General features: G+C 41.3%; 3 protein-coding genes across 4 annotated transcripts in view; 2 read left to right on the forward strand and 1 right to left on the reverse strand.

Moving 5' to 3' along the window:
- The window catches only part of rpl32 (ribosomal protein L32), a 3,523-nt gene extending 273 nt beyond the window's left edge, over positions 1-3,250 (reverse strand). Inside the window, exons 1-3 of the mRNA XM_079225662.1 lie at positions 3,211-3,250; positions 2,453-2,553; positions 2,158-2,339 (exon numbers count right to left, since the gene is read on the reverse strand). Coding sequence (XP_079081788.1) covers positions 2,158-2,339; positions 2,453-2,548 — 278 coding nt within the window. The 5' untranslated portion in view covers positions 2,549-2,553; positions 3,211-3,250. The remainder of the gene's footprint in view (positions 1-2,157; positions 2,340-2,452; positions 2,554-3,210) is intronic.
- A 631-nt stretch (positions 3,251-3,881) lies between these two features.
- On the forward strand, positions 3,882-11,930 carry LOC306743484 (protein SSUH2 homolog). Its single transcript, XM_079225997.1, has 13 exons — positions 3,882-3,975; positions 4,103-4,167; positions 4,626-4,730; positions 6,628-6,712; positions 8,383-8,512; positions 8,618-8,678; positions 8,764-8,894; positions 8,988-9,050; positions 9,148-9,242; positions 9,321-9,413; positions 9,536-9,641; positions 11,107-11,214; positions 11,307-11,930. Exons 1-13 carry the CDS (start codon positions 3,953-3,955, stop codon positions 11,445-11,447), a joined length of 1,206 nt encoding a protein of 401 aa, XP_079082123.1. The 5' UTR covers positions 3,882-3,952; the 3' UTR covers positions 11,448-11,930.
- Positions 11,931-12,575: 645 nt separating this feature from the next.
- On the forward strand, positions 12,576-18,044 carry LOC306743826 (protein SSUH2 homolog). 2 transcript variants are annotated; one of them, XM_079226389.1, is made up of 13 exons: positions 12,576-12,662; positions 12,792-12,856; positions 13,415-13,525; positions 14,131-14,206; positions 14,662-14,791; positions 14,882-14,942; positions 15,028-15,149; positions 15,244-15,306; positions 15,395-15,477; positions 15,556-15,648; positions 15,741-15,846; positions 17,204-17,311; positions 17,404-18,044. In XM_079226389.1, the coding sequence occupies exons 1-13, from the start codon at positions 12,640-12,642 to the stop codon at positions 17,542-17,544; spliced, it is 1,182 nt and encodes a 393-aa protein (XP_079082515.1). In that variant the 5' UTR covers positions 12,576-12,639; the 3' UTR covers positions 17,545-18,044. The 2 variants fall into 2 exon arrangements, with proteins under 2 accessions (XP_079082515.1, XP_079082516.1); XM_079226390.1 differs by lacking the exons at positions 12,576-12,662; positions 12,792-12,856 and adding an exon at positions 13,070-13,173.
- The last annotated feature ends 186 nt before the right edge of the window (positions 18,045-18,230 follow it).

The following is an 18,230-nucleotide window of genomic DNA, read 5'->3' on the forward strand; positions in this document are numbered from 1 at the left end:
CACGTGTAAAATGACCGGCAAGTGTTTTCTCATGGGGTTAAACAGCCACACGGACGCTTCTAATGTTTCTTCAAACACGCTATTAGATGGAGGTCATGGCCGCTTCACTTAAAAGCCTCCAAAGCAAATGATAAATACTGATTATGGATTACAAAGCTGCCACTAAATGTGACAAACTACAGCAAGAAAAACTTCCGTTTTGAATTAATTACCATCACGTTTCCATCTTACTCTAGCAAAGTCTCACCAATGGTTTAATGATTTACTTTATTCCTCTCAGGTGAGATGAATGTCATCTCTGCTCTGGATTTTCAGCTGATAAGATTCAGCTTGTTGTGTTGCATCCAAAAAGGAGAACTCATTCTCATTAACCAAACTGTATTTGCTCCGTAACAGTAACTGGCTGCTAGACGCTGGCTCCAAACAGCAGATGGGAAAAGCCAAACTTCTCCTTTGAAACACCGGTTGGTCCCTCAACATGAATCTTGGTCTTGGTGACAACCAGTTTTAAGCATTAGCTGCCGGGTGAACTGTTCGCTGGCTCACATTGCACAGGTTTTGAGTCCTTGCACATTAATTGACATGATCTAACCATGTTGCACCAACTCAATCACCCAGAATACATTTACTAACCATCTTCAAACAGCAGATCAGTCAAACAACCACCTCTGAGATGGTCACGTTCCTATTTTGTAGGTCTACAACCAGTAGACAATTTAAATTGCTACTCTATTCTCTTCTTTACTGTTTTTTTTATTACTTGATTTTTACTGTGTGTCTCATGTGCAAGGCTGCTGTAAATCCTGCAATTTCCCCACTGCAGGACTAATAAAAGGATTATCTTATTTTATTCTAGTATCGGATCAATCAATGACAAGAAGCTAAAGAATCTCGCCTCTTATGAGGAGTGAGTGTTTTCAGCTGCGGCTACTCGACAGCTTCATGTGTGGTTGCTGTAATCTGCTCGCCACCTCAGATCCACTTATTCATGTTGTCTGGACAAGATGAAAACCGCCGAGCGACAGGATGTTTACGGGGACGGCTTCCATCCCGCCTGAAACTTATGAACACTGCAGTCAAACGCCGTCATGGTTTTAAGAAGGGAAATAAAGGAAGTCTCTTGGGGACATTTTCTAAAAGTTTTAACAGACCTGTCATTACATACCTAAAAAACATGAAAAGGAAACAATATCCCTGTTGTGCCAAACACAAGGACAGCATAAGCCTGTTACAAAAACTCTGCTTTTATGAAGCCCACATTTTTCCTCATGAGGCTCCGCAAGCATTTAAAATGGTGATTATTACTCCCATCTGATGCCAGATACTGGACTGTTGAGTAAAAGTAGTCTCTAACCTGAAGGAAGTCAGTCTTTAGTGTGTTATTGAGTGTTAACTTTGTAACTCTGTTATTAACAATTACGACAGTATAACCAAGTTGCAAGTATCGCTGCTATTTAAAGTTCAGCTCATCCACTTTGTCTTTGAGGGGTTTAGATATGCAATTATTCCGGTTTGCCGAGATCTCGGCTACTTAGACTCCCGCCAACCCTTTGATACACCGAACGGCATTTCCTCTTCATTAAGCGTTCACGGCACCGAAAATATACATCTATAAAACAAAAGCACTTTCACAGAAACAATGCCCCAGTTAGTAAAGGACGTCAATCAATCCAGTCAACGCTTATAATAATCATTCTTCCAATGAAAGCCTTCGTCAAAGACGAAGTTGTATTGAGTTTACCTTAAGTTCATTGTATTGTGTGTGTTAGGAGGACCGAGCAAAACAAGCTTTTCATTGTACAGAGTAACTGTTATCTGTGCATACGACAATAAAAATATCTTGAATCTTAAAACTCCATTAACGTCTAATATACTGAAGTTGCAGCTAAAGTCTCTGCAAATATATAAAAAACTTCTGCACACCAGATACTAATCACTTTGGTATGAAGGGAAGAAGTCATCTACGCAAACTAAAAACTAATCTTTTCCGACTGCCTTGAATAAGAAATTAGCACTTTGTAGTTCTACTTTCTTAAAGAAATTGTACTTTCTTAATTCTTGTTGCGCCGAGTTGGTACTCATGGTTGAATGCACTTCTTGTAGAAGAGTCAGCTAAATGAAACTTAAGTTGTTTCACAGTGTGTGTGCACAACGTACCTGTTGCTCATCATCAGGACCTCGAGCTCCTTGATGTTGTGAATGAGGAACTTCTTGAAGCCGGTGGGCAGCATGTACTTGGTCTTCTTGTTGCTACCGTAACCGATGTTGGGCATCAGCATCTGGCCCTTGAACCTCCTGCGCACCCTGTTGTCAATACCCCTGGGCTTACGCCAGTTTTTCTGTTGGAGGAACGAAAAGATACATGTCGTGGATTAAATCACCTGCAGGTGAACCTAGGTGGGGATTAGCAGTAGCAGTTTGACCGTGTGGAGGAAGTCATGCAGACTCTTACCGCGATCTTGACATATCGATCAGACTGATGGCGAATGAACTTCTTGACTCTCTTTTTGACGATCTTGGGCTTTGTGAGGGGCCTGAGGGCTGCCATGGTGACTGAGGAGACAAACAACCAAGAAGTTAAACAACCAAGTTAAAACCAATGCAGGTGCACGTCGGTGTTGCAGCATTACACAACGTGCTACATCAGCTACTGAGGATTCATTAGCAGGTGTTGAGCTTCCTGCAACTCGTATAGACAATACGCACGTTAGCTCTCGCTTTTAAACTATTAATGCCCACGTGATGAAGCAAGTGGACGTCAACTTTCCTGTTGCGCGAGCTTCAGGCAAACCTGATCTCCGTCAGCTAGCTAGCCTAGCTTGTTCGGCGCAGTCCATGTTTAGCTAGCTAGCTAGCTAGCTTCTCTACGTGTAACATGTAATGTCCAGACATAGCACCTTTAATACACATGTATTTTATTAGCAACTGGTGGCGCGTCTTTGACAATATTAATCTGTAAGCCACGTTGACCGTCAGGCCCTTACTGACTGCTAACAGCCAACGTTTCACGGGGAAGCGTTAGCTCCACAGCGGCCGCTGTACGAGCAGCACCTCGTTCCCAAAAACAACACATTCAAGACAATATACGACGATAAAATCGTCCATTTTATCCGACATATATAAAACGGACGTCTCTGATTGAGAATTAACGCCTGGATGGTCACATATCGGCCTAAATCGCGCTGATGAACGAAGATTGCATCGACTCACCCGCCGATGTAAATCCAAAAGGGACTTCAGCGACGGCGGAAGGAGGGAAAAGGACTTCCGCGACTGTCGCAAAGCATTATGGGTACTGTATTTTTTTTAAATATCACAAACACGGCACTTTTATTATAATTACATTTCCACGCCCACTTTTGAAATCAGTTTACTGCCGATAAAAAGGAATTTGTGCGCACTTCCTGGATATATATATTTATTTTTTAAATATATATATATATATATATATATATATATATATATATATATATATATATCCAGGAAGTGCGCACAAATTCCTTATATATATATATATATATATATATATATATATATATATATATATATATACGTATATATATATATATATATATATATATATATATATATATATATATATATATATATATATATATTTGATATAACTTTGGAGGTTGGCTATAACTATTACTAGCTATTACTTCTTCTTACTTCTTTGTTAATTCACGAGCCAAAACACACACACACACACACACACACGCACACGCACACGCACACACACACACACACACATGCACACACACACACACACACACACACAGACACACTAAAACATTCCTTTTCGACAGTCAGAAGAAGAGCCGGTTACTGACTCGCGAATTACAAAAGTATGTAATAAATCCATTTCTGTCACATGAGAGAGCGTTGTGTTGCGTTGTGTTGCGTTGTGTTGTGTTGTGTTTTCTGGTGCGGTTGTTTTCACGGCTTTAACATGGAGTATCAGCCGGTGATTGGGTGAGCATCGCTTTATTACTTATTTATAACCATTCTGTGGTTTATTTGATTCCTATTTCTTTGTCAAACTAACTAAATGTCAAACTAAATGTTGTTTTCCATACTTTTTTTCCTCCGTTACTTGCAGCCAGCAGAACAAAAACTATGGGACGGCCAATCCTGGATACGTGCCCACGGCGGAGTGGACCCCCGGTGAGCTCAATGAGGGTGCACCGGAATTTAAACAGCTATTTGTTTGTAATGACATGCTATGTACAGTCTTTCAGAATCGTGTTGCAATTGCACACTTCCGCGTTACACACCAACCCCCCCCCCCGCCGCCGACGTTTTTGGCCGTTAATGGACCGCAAAGTGCCGCATGGCAATGGAAAGCTACGCTTCTTAGATGCGTAAATATTCGTAGAGTTACGGTAATTGTAGTTTTGCGTCCCGTTTGCATGTAAGTTAACTTCTTGTCGCCGACGACAGGGTCCGTACTAGGAGGGTTGAATTCAGCTGGAAACAGATGCGCGTTTGAATATCTAACCCCTTTTATTGATTCATAAATGTGTGCTTCTCGTTTAAGGCATGAACTGCTTGATTTAAGATGATGAAATCTAGGCCGACATTCATTCATGTGACCTGAACTGGTTCTTCTGGTTTCCCGTCAGCCATGTTCGCCCCACCCGCCGGTGACTTCTTCGGCCCCAGCGCTCCTCCTTCTGGCATGTTGGACAACATGCCCGGCTATGAAGGAACCGTGGCGGGGGGAGGAGGTACAGTACAGTGCACCGTCCACACAGTGCTGCATATTCACTTCATTATAGGCAGAGGTGTCAAGTAACGAAGTACAAATACTTCGTTACCTTACTTAAGTAGAAATGTTGGGTATCTATACTTTACTGGAGTATTTATTTTTCAGACGACTTTTTACTTCTACTCCTTACATTTTCACGCAAATATCTGTACTTTCTACTCCCTACATTTTAAAAATAGCCTCGTTACTATTTCATTTTAGTTTGTTTTCACTTCGGCTTGTCATCGTTCAAAAACACACACAAAAACCCTCTCCGCCCCGTTGCCCACAGATACGTGCGCGCGCACACAGGTGAGCGCTGAGCACACACACCAGCGGACAGAGCGCTGCGAAAAATATGTCGCGTGAAAAGCAGACCGCTATATCTGCGTTTTAAACGCTCCCAGGGTGAAGATGCAACAGCAGCTCTCATGTGAGGAGCAACCAGAGTTCTCCTCGCACCGGAGCAGCTCTCTGAACCCGGAGCAGCTCTCCTGCTCCAGGTGAAACGAGCCACGGTGCCTCGTGTCTTCTACCAACAATGAGCTGCTGGCTTCACATATTACAAAAGTATAAAGTACACGGATATACAACAAAGTCATTAATAAATACATCGACAAATGCCTGTACTTTCGGGTAAATGGTTACCGTACGCCGTTAACAGGTTACGCTTGCGCATGCGCGATTTGACGCGACGCCGTGAGCTCCGTGAGCTCGTCTTTTCTTGCTGTTGCGTTTCTCAAAATAAAAAAACAGATCTAAGCTCAATATTGAGCATGAATTGAGAGAGGCCGTATCAAATCTACAACCCCGTTTATAACATATGTGTCGAGGAAAGCGGCTCACTGCAGCCACTAATACTGATACAACCTGATGGCTCACATATCTGCACTCATTCTGTTTTGTTTGGCAAAAAAAATTAAAAGCTTATGGTTAGTAGTAACTAAATATGAGTAATTTTTTGCACAGATAGAACTTACACAAAACATTGTCTGATGGGGCAATCTGATTTACTTGAAAGTGATTTTAATTGTCTTTTTTCTGTTATTTATAAAAGCACAGATGAGTCACACAATTATGTTATTTACAGAAAAAGTTTGAGAACCACAGCTTTAAGTGTTTGTGTCGGAGTCGCCGCCGCCGCCTATTTTGCACTATTACAATACTTATAGGCAACTAGTTATCATGTCTTCCACTCCATGAAACGCATGTTAATGCTCAGTAGTACACATATGGTACTTTAATGTATTTGCATTGTAATAAAATGTGATCATTTTAAATGGGCATATATGCAGCTGAAACGGGTAGCCTAGTGCATCCCACATTTTTCAACATAACATTTTAAAACATTATAGTCATTATGGCCTTTATAAAAATGATTGTTTTGGGGGGATGTGGGGTAGTGCACTATAGGCCCCTGAGACGCGGCTGAAGAGTTTGTCCTTAATGGAAAAAAAACATTCCCCTTACATTACTTTTACTTTTATACTTTTAAGTAGTTTTTAAACCAGTACTTTTACACTTTTACTTAAGTAAAAAGATTGAGTTGATACTTCAACTTTTACAGAAGTATTTTTAAATGTTTTATCTATACTTCTACTTGAGTAATGAATGTGAATACTTTTGACACCTCTGATTATAGGGCACATGTCCTCTCTGACAGTGTGAAGCAAAGCATAACAAAGGTAAAGGTAAAGGTAGAATTTAGATCAGAATCAGAACCATTTATTGCCATGTATGTTTTCACATACAAGGAATTTGTCCTGGCAGGAGGTGCATAACATTGAACATTTAGCAATAAACAAAAAAACATTTAACAAGATTTTATAGGTGTGCCTAATAAAGTGACCACATGTTAAGATAAACGTCTGCTGCAGGTGGATATGTGTACCCTCCGATGCTGGCTTTCCCAGCTTTCCCGGCTCTCCAGCCTCAACCGGAACCAAAACATCCACAAGTTGCGTAAGCTGAACCATTTTTTTCTTTTTTTTTTCTTCTCTCATCATTTTTAAATCCCCTTTTTTAAAGTCACTTACATATGATACATACTCATGTGTTGTATATAAACAATTACAGAACAATCTCAGCTTGCTATATAATGAGGCACCATTGCCCCAAGGCCCAAGTGTAAAGAGAAGATATGACTAAAGCTGAAAAATGTAAATCTAGATTTTGGAAATTCTTCATATCTCTTGTGAAAAAATAACTTTACTCGGGTGGTATATCGGTTTTGGTCTTAGGTTCACAAAAGCAGTGAAATATATGAATAAAATGGAAGATGCATGTAAATAAATGTCTAAAACCAAATATATTATTATATGGTGGGGATGTGCTCGGTGGCTGGCGTTGTGGCCGGCCAGTGGTGGAGATCTGTTGGCAGGCAGAGACAGACTGGGAGTCTGCATGTTGTCTACTGGACCCTGGTAGCTGTGAATCCTGTCTGTAAAAATAAATTCACTACTAGTCAGTATATAGTGCCAAAAGTTGATTATGCACGTTCAGTCGTAGACACGTAAGACAACATCCAACACTGCAGGAGCTAGTTCCGTGCTAATGTTGCTAAGCTATCGTCAACAAACTAACGCTAGTTTCGGTCTTACAAACACAGGGACAAAAGTTGATTATGCATCGTTCAGTCGTAGACACTTAAAACGACATCCGACACTGCAGGAGCTAGCTGCGTGCAAATGTTGCTAAGCTATCGTCAACAAACTAGCACTAGCTACGGTCTTACAAACACATAATAGAGATCTAACACTACTAGTCGTATTTAGTTCACTGAAAGAAAGTTAACGGTGTTAGTGACAAAAGTTGATTTGCACCGTTCAGTCTTAGATGCGTAAAACGACATCCGGCACAAGTTGCGTGCTAACGTTGCTAACAAACGTCAACAAACGTTAGTTACGGTCTTACAAACACATAATGGAGATCTAACACTACTAGTCGTACTATGTTCACTGTAAGAAAGTTAACGGTGACAGGGACAACAGTTGATTACGCATCGTTCAGTCTCACAGAAACGCTGTAGCCAGCTATTTGTCCCGTTAGCTTCGGGTAGCTCTTTGTTAGCGAATCCTTAAGGCACTGAAGCTGCGCCGTCCGTCCCCTCCAGTATAGCTTTGCTCAGGACTCTTTGCTTGGCATCTTCTGACTCACACTGAAGCTTTGCACACGTCATACCACACGTCCATGTTTAGATGCTCAGACGCGGAAGTGGAAACCATATCCGCCAGATTTGAAACCACATCTCTGTGACGTATTATCGCGAAGATATGATTTTATTAAAAACTGAAACATCTGCCTCCGCTTCGAACTGGGCCCGCCCCCAAAGTGCTAAAGCAATGCACGCTATTATAACATTCACTTCTCTAAAGATTGAACTGAAATCAAAGACGTCAAACAGTGAACATTCAATTGTGGAATCTTGCTAGGAGATGCCTGTTTTTTCCAATGAAGTAGCGTGTCAGAGTTCTCTCGAAGCTCTCATCTTTTCTTTAAGAGAAGAACTAGTCTTAGCACCTGTACTTTGTTGTCGGGACCGCAGCTGTTTTATTTTCAATGCATTATATTTTGTTTTGTCGTTGGCTTCTTCGACTGCAACTCTACCTCATGCTGCGTCTCACCGCTGACAGCATCCCTCCGATAACTGAAGAAAAAGCTTGGGAGGCGTTCGCCCTGTTCGCCTGCAGCAAGTGCTGCTACAGTTTGGCGCCGGTAAAAGACGGCGTGATCACCAGCATGGACGCATTCAACACGTACCGGGTGAGAGTTCATTTCTGTCACTCAATGTTTGTGTGAGTGTCTGGAACGGCGGTGGCGGCAATTCCTCCCACGAATAAGAAATTCTCCTTTTGTTTCCTGTCACAGTACCGCCTGGAAACCTTCACAGAGTCAAGGTCTACAGAGTGGACTCACAAGCCGTACAATGGTACGCAGGACTATCGCCTTGCTGAATTCTCTGCGTTCTGCTGCCAGTCTGCCTTTTCACCCATGTTCTGATAATGCTGTTTTAGTTGGGACAGACCATTCAGTGGGTGCCGTCAACCAAGGACCTCCGGGTCCTTGGGACGTTCCAGCTAAAACGCCCAGTTTCTTCGTGGATGACCAACAGTCCCTGAAGGTTCCCTACACGTCGTCCATAAAGGCGAGTTATATAACACAGGTTTTTAGGGAGGAACGAGCTCCTGTAATTGCTTTTAGCGATGGTTGCTGACTGATACATGTTCCCCGTATGCAGGTCTGCCACGAATGTCTGGGAATGGGGAGAACCCCTTGCGGATCCTGCACCGGCTATGGAAACGTAAGTGAAGTCCACAGAACTCCAATATAGAAAAAAGGGTTACCGAAAGACCTTTTATTGTCTGGTAATGTGATTTCCCCTTCTTGTCCCCGGTCAGAACCCCTGTGGGCCATGCAACGGGTCTGGAAACAATCGGTATTCACAACCCGGAAACAGTCAATGCTCTCACTGCAGAGGCAGTGGGAGGAGGAAGTAAGAGTCCAGTTTATAGACAGTACCGGTTTGGTACTTTCCCTCGACGATACTGACAGACAGGTAATCTGTTCACAGATGCAGCAGCTGCCAAGGACAAGGAGCCAGGGAATGTGAAACGTGTTGTGGACAACGGCAGCTTCTGGTCTACATCAGGCTCACCGTCAAATGGTGCGTCTGACTTAACGCATTAGAATAGTCTTTCTAAAGTCTTTCACTAAAAGTGAATTGGTTGCTTTACAGTGTCGGTAACCGGTTAAATTTTTTATTTTTTATTTGTTTTGTGCTTGCAGGACCAACCACTCTGATGACTGCGTCGTGGAGCGGTCGGGTGGGCTTGAGGTGGACAACCTCAGCGAAGTGTCTGGCACGGAGATTTTCAGGGACTCTCAGTACCTGGTGAAGTATTGTTCGGGACGATTGTGTGTGTGTGTTTTTGTACAGAGAATATGCATATTGGTGATGTTGTTGAAATATTTTTTCTTAAAACAAAGAATTTGTCACTTCAATGTCTATTTTAAAAGCTTAGTCTCCTGTGTTCTGCAGTATTCATTATTCAAACTGAACACACTTATTCACGAGGATTAATAGAGATCTTTTTCCCAAAATGATGCAACCGGTCAGACCTGCAGCAGGTTGGGGTGAAGACTAATCTCACTTTTTGGACCTAAGCAGACCCCCCTAGGAGACCCGTTGGGGTCTGTTCGTTGTTGCTTGTTGAGCTTGTTGTTGTGAGTCGCCTCATTGTTAACAATATTAGCAGTGATGCTGAATAGTACATTGCCTTTGCCTGCAGCCATTAAATCTTGTTTTTTGCACTTTAAGTCTGCGTATTTCGCACACTGCTGATAACAATGCATGCTGCTCAGCGGTGCACATTTACCTATTTACTATATATCAACACACACAATGTGTTTCAGCCACCTTCCAATAGAGTCAATGGTCTACACAGCTCACGTGACACTTGGTTTTCCCAAAACCACAAAAAAGCTTTTTAAAATGTCTAACCTGATCTAAATCTAAAGCCCGGATTTAAAGTTGACGTTTAAATATTTCAACATGTCTAGCAGCTGTAACGTCCTCATCAGACTGTTCCAGGAGCCGGTCTCATTCCTGCACTTTGGAACAACTAACAGACCTAAAACTGACTCTATTTATTCAGAGCTCATAACTGCCCCACACAAGTTTTGTTATATTGTTTGTTAGAAAAATTGTTACTCGACACCAGTTGTAAAATCATGAATCAGGACATTTATGCAAAAAAGGAGCAGAGTTAGACACACAAGGTAATGCTTAACACATTGCATTTCCAAGTCTACTCGGGGAGTCTCCCTTATATACATGAATCAGAATCAGAAACCGTTTATTTGCCAGGAATGTTTACACAAACGAGGATTTTTTCTTGGCGGAAGGTGCAAACATTAGACAGAACAATCACCGACAACAACAGTGCAATGGGTATTAAATTAAGTATAGATAAGATAAAGTGCTCAGACAACAGATAGCGTTAATGTAAAGTGTATGTTAAAGTGACATGTGTGTTTAAGTTAAAGTGTGAAAATACACGATACCTTCCTGACGTTGGTACTTATCATGAACCTCCCCCAGCTATCCCATAGATTTGCTTTCTTCAGTCATGGCAGAAACAGCAGTGACGTGTGATCTTCTGTCAGGAACATAAAGATACAACAAACTGCGTCTAGTAGCTTACTGCATGTAGGGGAGAGTTCACACAGAAGTCAAAGGCCTCAAACAAGCATGCACTTAACAGAAAACAGTCTCCCACACCTGCTTGATCCGTCAAATGATAAAGGAAAGTCCTGAAAAGTAATTCAGCACTTATTAATATTTCTCCTCTGTGCAGGTGTCCCCAGTGATGGGCTTCCCCGACCCGGCAGTGGTGGGCGTTTCTCAGCGGCTCCTCAGTAAACACCAGGGAAAGTACTCCACCACGTCACGCATCCTGCAACAGGTAGAGCCTCCGCTTCACTCACGGCCTTCCATTCTGCACGTTAAACAATATTTAGTGTTTGCCTAACATGCTCGTACTCTCTGTGTCTGCAGCGTCAAACCATAGAGCTGATCCCCGTCACCAAGGTGACCTACGGCTGGAAAGGGAACTCGCACGTTTACTTTGTTTACGGGAATGAGTTCAAAGTAAATGCGGACGACTATCCTGCTACCTGTTGCTGCACTGTCATGTAAAATTGCAACAGCTGTGTATGAAGGTTTTATTTGATTTAAAACGGTTGAACTGTTTGGTAAGTTAGTAGAACGGATGAAGCATCGGAAATCTGCGACACAGAAAGTCTAATTACCTTTGACTGACTAACTACTATACGATAACTAATGTTTGGGAAATTTGTAAAAATTCTTGTTTACTGACACAATATGAACCATAATCACACTATATACCCTGAATCCTGAACTCTTTTGCTCTTATATGGCAGCAGTGATTTGGATTTTCTTCTTCTTCATCATCATCAGTAATAAAAACATGTATTTGCACCAGTGTGTTTTTTTTATGTTAGTAATATGTATGTGAACCTCATCATAATCTCTCATAACATAACCAATTGTTTTATGTGAATGTAACAAAATGTTAAATGTTAATGATCACATGAGGCAAAAACGTACAATACTTTATTTTGAACTGTTCCTTGTTTCAATAAATGCTTTTTCTTATTCTTTCTTTTGCAATTAACTGATTGTATTTCTTTTCTTTTTTTTGTACAAAAAAACTAGTATTTTTTAAATTTACCTTAAAGTAACTAATAGTATTTCTTTATTTTGTACAAGTAACTAAAGGTATTTATTTCGATAGTCAAAAACAAAACACACACACACACACACACACACACACACACACACACACACACACACACACACACACACACACCCTGGAGTAGCAGAAAAGTCATGGACTTTTAAAATGGTTATTTAAAAGTCTGTAAAAAAAAAAAATTATATATATATATATATATATATATATATATATATATATATATATATATATATATATATCCCAAAAGAAAAAAAGAAAATCCCAAAAGTGTTGTAAAAGTCATGTAAATGTGTTATATTCATGTGTTCATGTCGTTCATTTACGCTGAGTTTAAAAAAAAAATGCTTTTAAAAAGAAAGACGCTCAGAATATAAGCAGGCATACATACAGGCATCTATAAGTGAAGTTTTATAGAAGTTTTATAGAAGAAGAGAATTTCTGTGAAAACAGGGCGGTGTGTGTGTGTGTGTGTGTGTGTGTGTGTGTTTGGTGTGATCAAAGGTTAATATTACATCTCTGTCACGTGACAGTCCATCATACGCTCGCCTCGCGCTCGTTCGTGAAGGAGAGTGAGTGGTGTTTTCTGGTGCGGTAGTTTTCCTGGACTTTACCATGGAGTACCAGCCGGTGATGGGGTGAGCGTCGCTTTAGCACTCATAAATAACCGTTTAGTGGTTTATTTAATGTATTTTGATGTTTTAATTCCAACCTAAATGTTGTTTTCCACCCGACTTCCTTCACTTTCATTTCTCCGTTACTTGCAGCCAGCAGAACAGAAACTATGGGATGGCCAACCCGGGATACGTGCCCACGGCGGAGGGACACCCGGGTGAGCTCAGAGGAGGGCGCACCGGAATTTAAACTTTTGTTGTGTGTTGTTATTGTTGTAAAGCCATCCTATGTACAGTCTTTTACAATCGTGTTGCAATGCGCACACTTCCGCTTTACGCACACACACACACACACACATACATACGCACACACCAGAGTGACGTCATCTCGACGTGTAGGCTCCTTGAGATGTGTGGTCACCGCTGTAGCTCGTAGTGTCTGTGCGCGCCTCTATAATAGCGTTTTGGAGAAGGATTTAACCCTTCAGAGCGGCAAAAAAACACCTCAACATGGACAATAACTCGGAGGCGCGAGGTAAGACAAACACTGCCTTCTGCTGTTGACTTGGAAACACTGTTTTACAACTCGGGAATTTAAAGAATCCTGCTGGAAAAAGATCAAAGTGATGCGCGTTTGGATATCGAACATGTTGTTTGACCCCCGCCCCTCTTTTATTGATTCATAAATGTGTGCTTCTCGTTTGTGTAATGTATGAAATGCTTGATTCGGGCCGATATTCATGTGACCTAAACTGGTTCTTCTGGTTTCCCGTCAGCCATGTTCGCCCCACCCGGCGCCGCCGGTGACTTCCTCGGCCCCAGCGCTCCTCCGGCCGACATGTTTGACAACATGCCCGGCTATGAAGGAACCGTGGCGGGAGGAGGAGGTACAGTCCAGTGCACCGTCCACACAGCATGCATATTCACTTCATTGTAGTGCGCATGTCCTCTCTGACAGTGTGAAGCAACACTACTTACTGGTGTGTTAGATTGTTTTAACAGGTGTGCCTAATAAAGTGAACACCAAGTGTGTACAGTAAGACAAACAGCACCCTGAGTGATGCTGTTAAATGCATGAATGAATATATACTTTATTACTCCCCAAGGGGAAATTTGGTGTTGAAGTTTACAATTTACAGATTAAAAAAACAGCAAGGATGAAAGATATATACAATAATAATAGTAATAATACAAATAAAAGTAGGAGGGATGAAAGAAAAAAAACAGTATTAAATTAAGAATTCAATTAAACTTAAACTTAAACAGTAGAAGTGCAAACATGCAAAGTATGTGTATATTAAATGTGTGAGGTGTAAATAAACAAACAATAAACAAACAATAGGGAGTGCAAAAATGCAAATGATGTATGTAACATATGAAGTGTAGATAAACATAAATGTAAACTTGTGCAGTGATTAATAATCAGTCAGAGGATCCGGCAAGCGGTGACTTATTATAAATGAATGAATGAATCGTTGATCGTCTGCTGCAGGTGGATTTCTGCCTCCTCCGATGCCGGCTTTCCCGGCTCCTCAGCCTCAACCGGGACCCGAACAGCCACATTGGAAGTAAGCTGAACTATTTACTTCTTCTTCTTCTTCTTCTTCTTCTTCTTCTTCTTCTTCTCGCAACATCCCTGCTGAGGATATTGCAAAAACATTCCAGGACGTGTTGCAACGTTAAAGCAATGGACACACTATTACAGCATGCACTTCCTCTCGGAAGATGAAATCTGAAATCAAATACGTCAAACAGTGAATTTTTTTTTTGCCTTTATCGTGCAATCTTTGTAGATATAATGCCTCCAAAATATTCTTCCTACTCCATTAAATCCTCCTCTTCTGTGCTAAGAAATACCTTTTTTATTATTATAGCGTGTCAAAGTACAGGCCTCTCGAAGCTCTCATCTTTTATTCAAGAGAGGAACCTTTACATTCTGCATTATATTTAGTTTTATCATTGGCTTTCCTTCGTCTGCAACTCTCAAACCTCACCCTGCGTCTCACCCTCTCACCGCTGACAGCATCCCTTCGATAACTGAAGAGACGGCTCGGGAGGCGTTCGCCCTGTTCGCCTCCAGCAAGTGCTGCTACAGTTCGGCGCCGGTAAAAGACGGCGTGATCACCAGGATGGACGCGTTCAACACGTACCGGGTGAGAGTTCATTTATTTCACTCAATGCGTGTGTGCATCTGGGTGTTCGGTGCACAAATACGATATTCTCCTTTTTGTTTCCTGTCACAGTACCGCCTGGAAACCTTCACGGAGTCACGATCTACAGAGTGGACTCACGAGCCGTACAATGGTGCGCGTGACGTTGAATTCTCAGCTTTCTGCAGCCAGTCTGCCGTTTCACTGATGTTCTGATAATGCTGTTTTATTTGGGTCAGGCCAGCCAGTGGATGCCTTCGCCCAACCGCCTCCGGGTCCTTGGGACGTTCCAGTTAAAACGCCCAGTTTCTTCGTGGATGACAAACAGGTCATGAAGGTTCCCTACACGTCGTCCATGAAGGTGAGTTTATATAACACAGGTTTTTAGGGAGGAACGAGCTCCTGTAATTGCTTTTTGCGATGGTTGCTGACTGATACATGTCCCCCATGTGCAGGGCTGCCACGCCTGTGCGGGAATGGGGAGAAAACCTTGCAAAGACTGCGCCGGCGCTGGAAACGTAAGTAAAGTCCACAGACCTCCAATTTAAAAAAAAAATTACCTTTTATCGTCTGATCGTGTGATTTCCCCTTCTTGCCCCCGGTCAGAAAGTCTGTTGGGTGTGCAACGGGTCTGGTTATCGCCACGGAGACGATCGATGCAGCCACTGCAACGGCAGAGGGAGGGAGAAGTAAGAGTCCAGTTCATAGACAGTACCGGTTTGGTGCTTCCCCTCGTCGATACTGACAGACAGGTGTTGTGTTCACAGTTGCGTCCACTGCCAGGGACAAGGAGCCAAGCAGTGCGACACGTGTCGAGGACGGCAGCAGCTTCTGGTCTACATCAGCCTCACCGTCAAGTGGTGCGTCTGACTCACCTCACTAGAATAAGTCTTAAGTCTGTCACTGTTATGGTTACTTTGCAGCGTCCGTTTTTTATTTTTTGTGCTTGCAGGACCAACAACTCTGATGACTACGTGGTGGAACAGTCGAGTGGGCTGCAGGTGGACAACCTCAGCAAAGTGTCTGGAAAGGAGCTTTTCAGGGACTCTCAGTACCTGGTGAGGTGTTGTTTCCTACTTTCTCAACATATGGGCAAGGGACGATGTTTTTTTGTGTGTAGAGACTATGCATACTGCTGATATTGTTCTTTTGATAGAGATATCTTTAAAAAAAAATTATTTGTCACTTGCAATTGTCACGTAGCCTGTTAAGCCCTAACCCTAATAACCCTAACCCCTAATCCTATTTATTGTTTGAGTTGTGTTTAAAGGTTGTACATTGGGATTATATATTATTGTAGCCCTGATTTTTATGTTTAATTTGATACCTGTTTTTTTTTTGGAGGGGAGGGGATTTATACCATGATTTTTTTCTTGATTTTCCTGATATAAAGGGCTCAACAGGTTAAATGTCTACTTTAAAATCTTAGTCTACTGCGTACTGCAGTATTCATTCTTCAAATTGAACACAGCAGGCGAAGAGACTAATCTCATTTCTGTTTGTGGACCTAAACAACATATTTTGGGTCTGTTTGTTGTTACTTGTTGAGCTTGTTGTCGGTTGAGTCGCCTCCTTGTTAACAATATTAGCTGTGGTGCTGAATAGTAAATGGCTTTTGCCGGCATTAAATCTTGTTTATTGCACCAGCATGAACTGGGGTATTTATTTTTGCTGCTCAGCGGTGCACATTTATCTATTTACTATATATCGACACACACAGTCTGTCAATGCAGGATGTGTTTCAGCCAGGTTCTAATTGATTCGATGGGCTGCTCAGCCCACGTGACACTTTGTTTTATCAAAACGGCGACCACACTGCAGCTCTGTGGCTAAAAGCATCCTTCCTGTGTGGCACTGGCGGAGGACGGCTGCTGCTGACACTGAGCAGGATAACACAAATAAGACAGAACATGTGTGGGCAGAGAAAAACAACAGATGAAGCAAGAAAATAAAAGTACAAAAGAATTTATAAAATGTAAGAAAATATAATGAATAGCTGTAATAACATTGGTACAAAATAAAACAGCTTTAAATTAAAATAATAAAATAGAAAAAAAAAGTACAATAAATACAATAAAATAAGGGATTTAATACGATAAAAATAAAACTGAATACAAATACCAAGAAATAAGTGAAAATAATAATTTAAATGTCTATAACCTGTTCTTAATCTAAAGCCCGGCTGAATGGGCAGGTTTGAAGTTTACATTTAAATATTTCAACATGTCTAGCAGCTCTTCCAGGAGCCGGTTTCATTCCTGCACTTTGGAACAACTAACAGACCTAAAACTATTTATTCAGAGCTCATAACTGTCCCACACAATGTTTGTTATCCTGCTCGATCCGTCAAATGATAAAGGAAAGTCATGAAAGTAATTAATTAATGAAACTTATTAATATTCCTCCTCTGTGCAGGTATACCCGGTGATGGGCTTCCCCGACCCGGCAGTGGTGGGCGCTGCTCAGCGCCTCATCAGTCTACACCAGGGAAAGTACTCCACTACGTCACGCATCCTGCAACAGGTAGAGCCTCCGCTTCACTCACGGCCTTCCATTCTGGACGTAACATAATATTTAGTGTTTGCCTAACATGCTCGTACTCTCTGTGTCTGCAGCGTCAAACCATAGAGCTGATCCCCGTCACTAAGGTGACCTACGGCTGGAAAGGGAACTCGCACGTTTACTTTGTTTACGGGAATGAGTTCAAAGTAAATGCGGACAACTATCCTGCTACCTGTTGCTGCACTGTCATGTAAAATTGCAACAGCTGTGTATGAAGGTTTTATTTGATTTAAAACAGTTGGACTGTTTGGTAAGTTAGTAGAACGGATGAAGCATCTGAAATCTGCGACACAGAAAGTCTAATTACCTTTGACTGACTAACTACTATACGATAACTAATGTTTGGGAAATCATTGTTACGTGCCATTTGTATGCACCGCAGAAAAATTATTATTTACTGACACAATATGAACCATAATCACACTATACCCTGAATCCTGAACCCTTTTGCTCTTATATGGCAGCAGTGATTTGAATTGGGTTATTTTCACCATCAATAATACAAACATGTATTTGCACCAGTGTTTTTTTTCATGTTAGTAATATGTATGTGAACCTCGTCCTAATCTCTCATAACAAAACTCATAGTTTTATGTGAATGTAGCAATTTGTTAAATGTTAATGATCACATGAGACATATGAGACAAAAACGTATAATACTTTATTCTGTTCCTTGCTTTCAATAAATTTTTACAAGTAACTGATGGTATTTCTTTATTTTATTTGTACAAGTAACTAATGCTATTTATTTTATTTTTTTACAAAGAACTAATAGTATTTATCTATTTGTATTTTTTTACAATTAATGAACTAATGCTATTTCTTATATTTTTTAATTTTTTTAAACTAACTAATAGTATGTATTTTATTTTTTACAAGG

The sequence above is a fragment of the Taurulus bubalis genome (assembly GCF_910589615.1).
Source record: "Taurulus bubalis genome assembly, chromosome: 11".
Taxonomy (NCBI): domain Eukaryota; kingdom Metazoa; phylum Chordata; class Actinopteri; order Perciformes; family Cottidae; genus Taurulus; species Taurulus bubalis.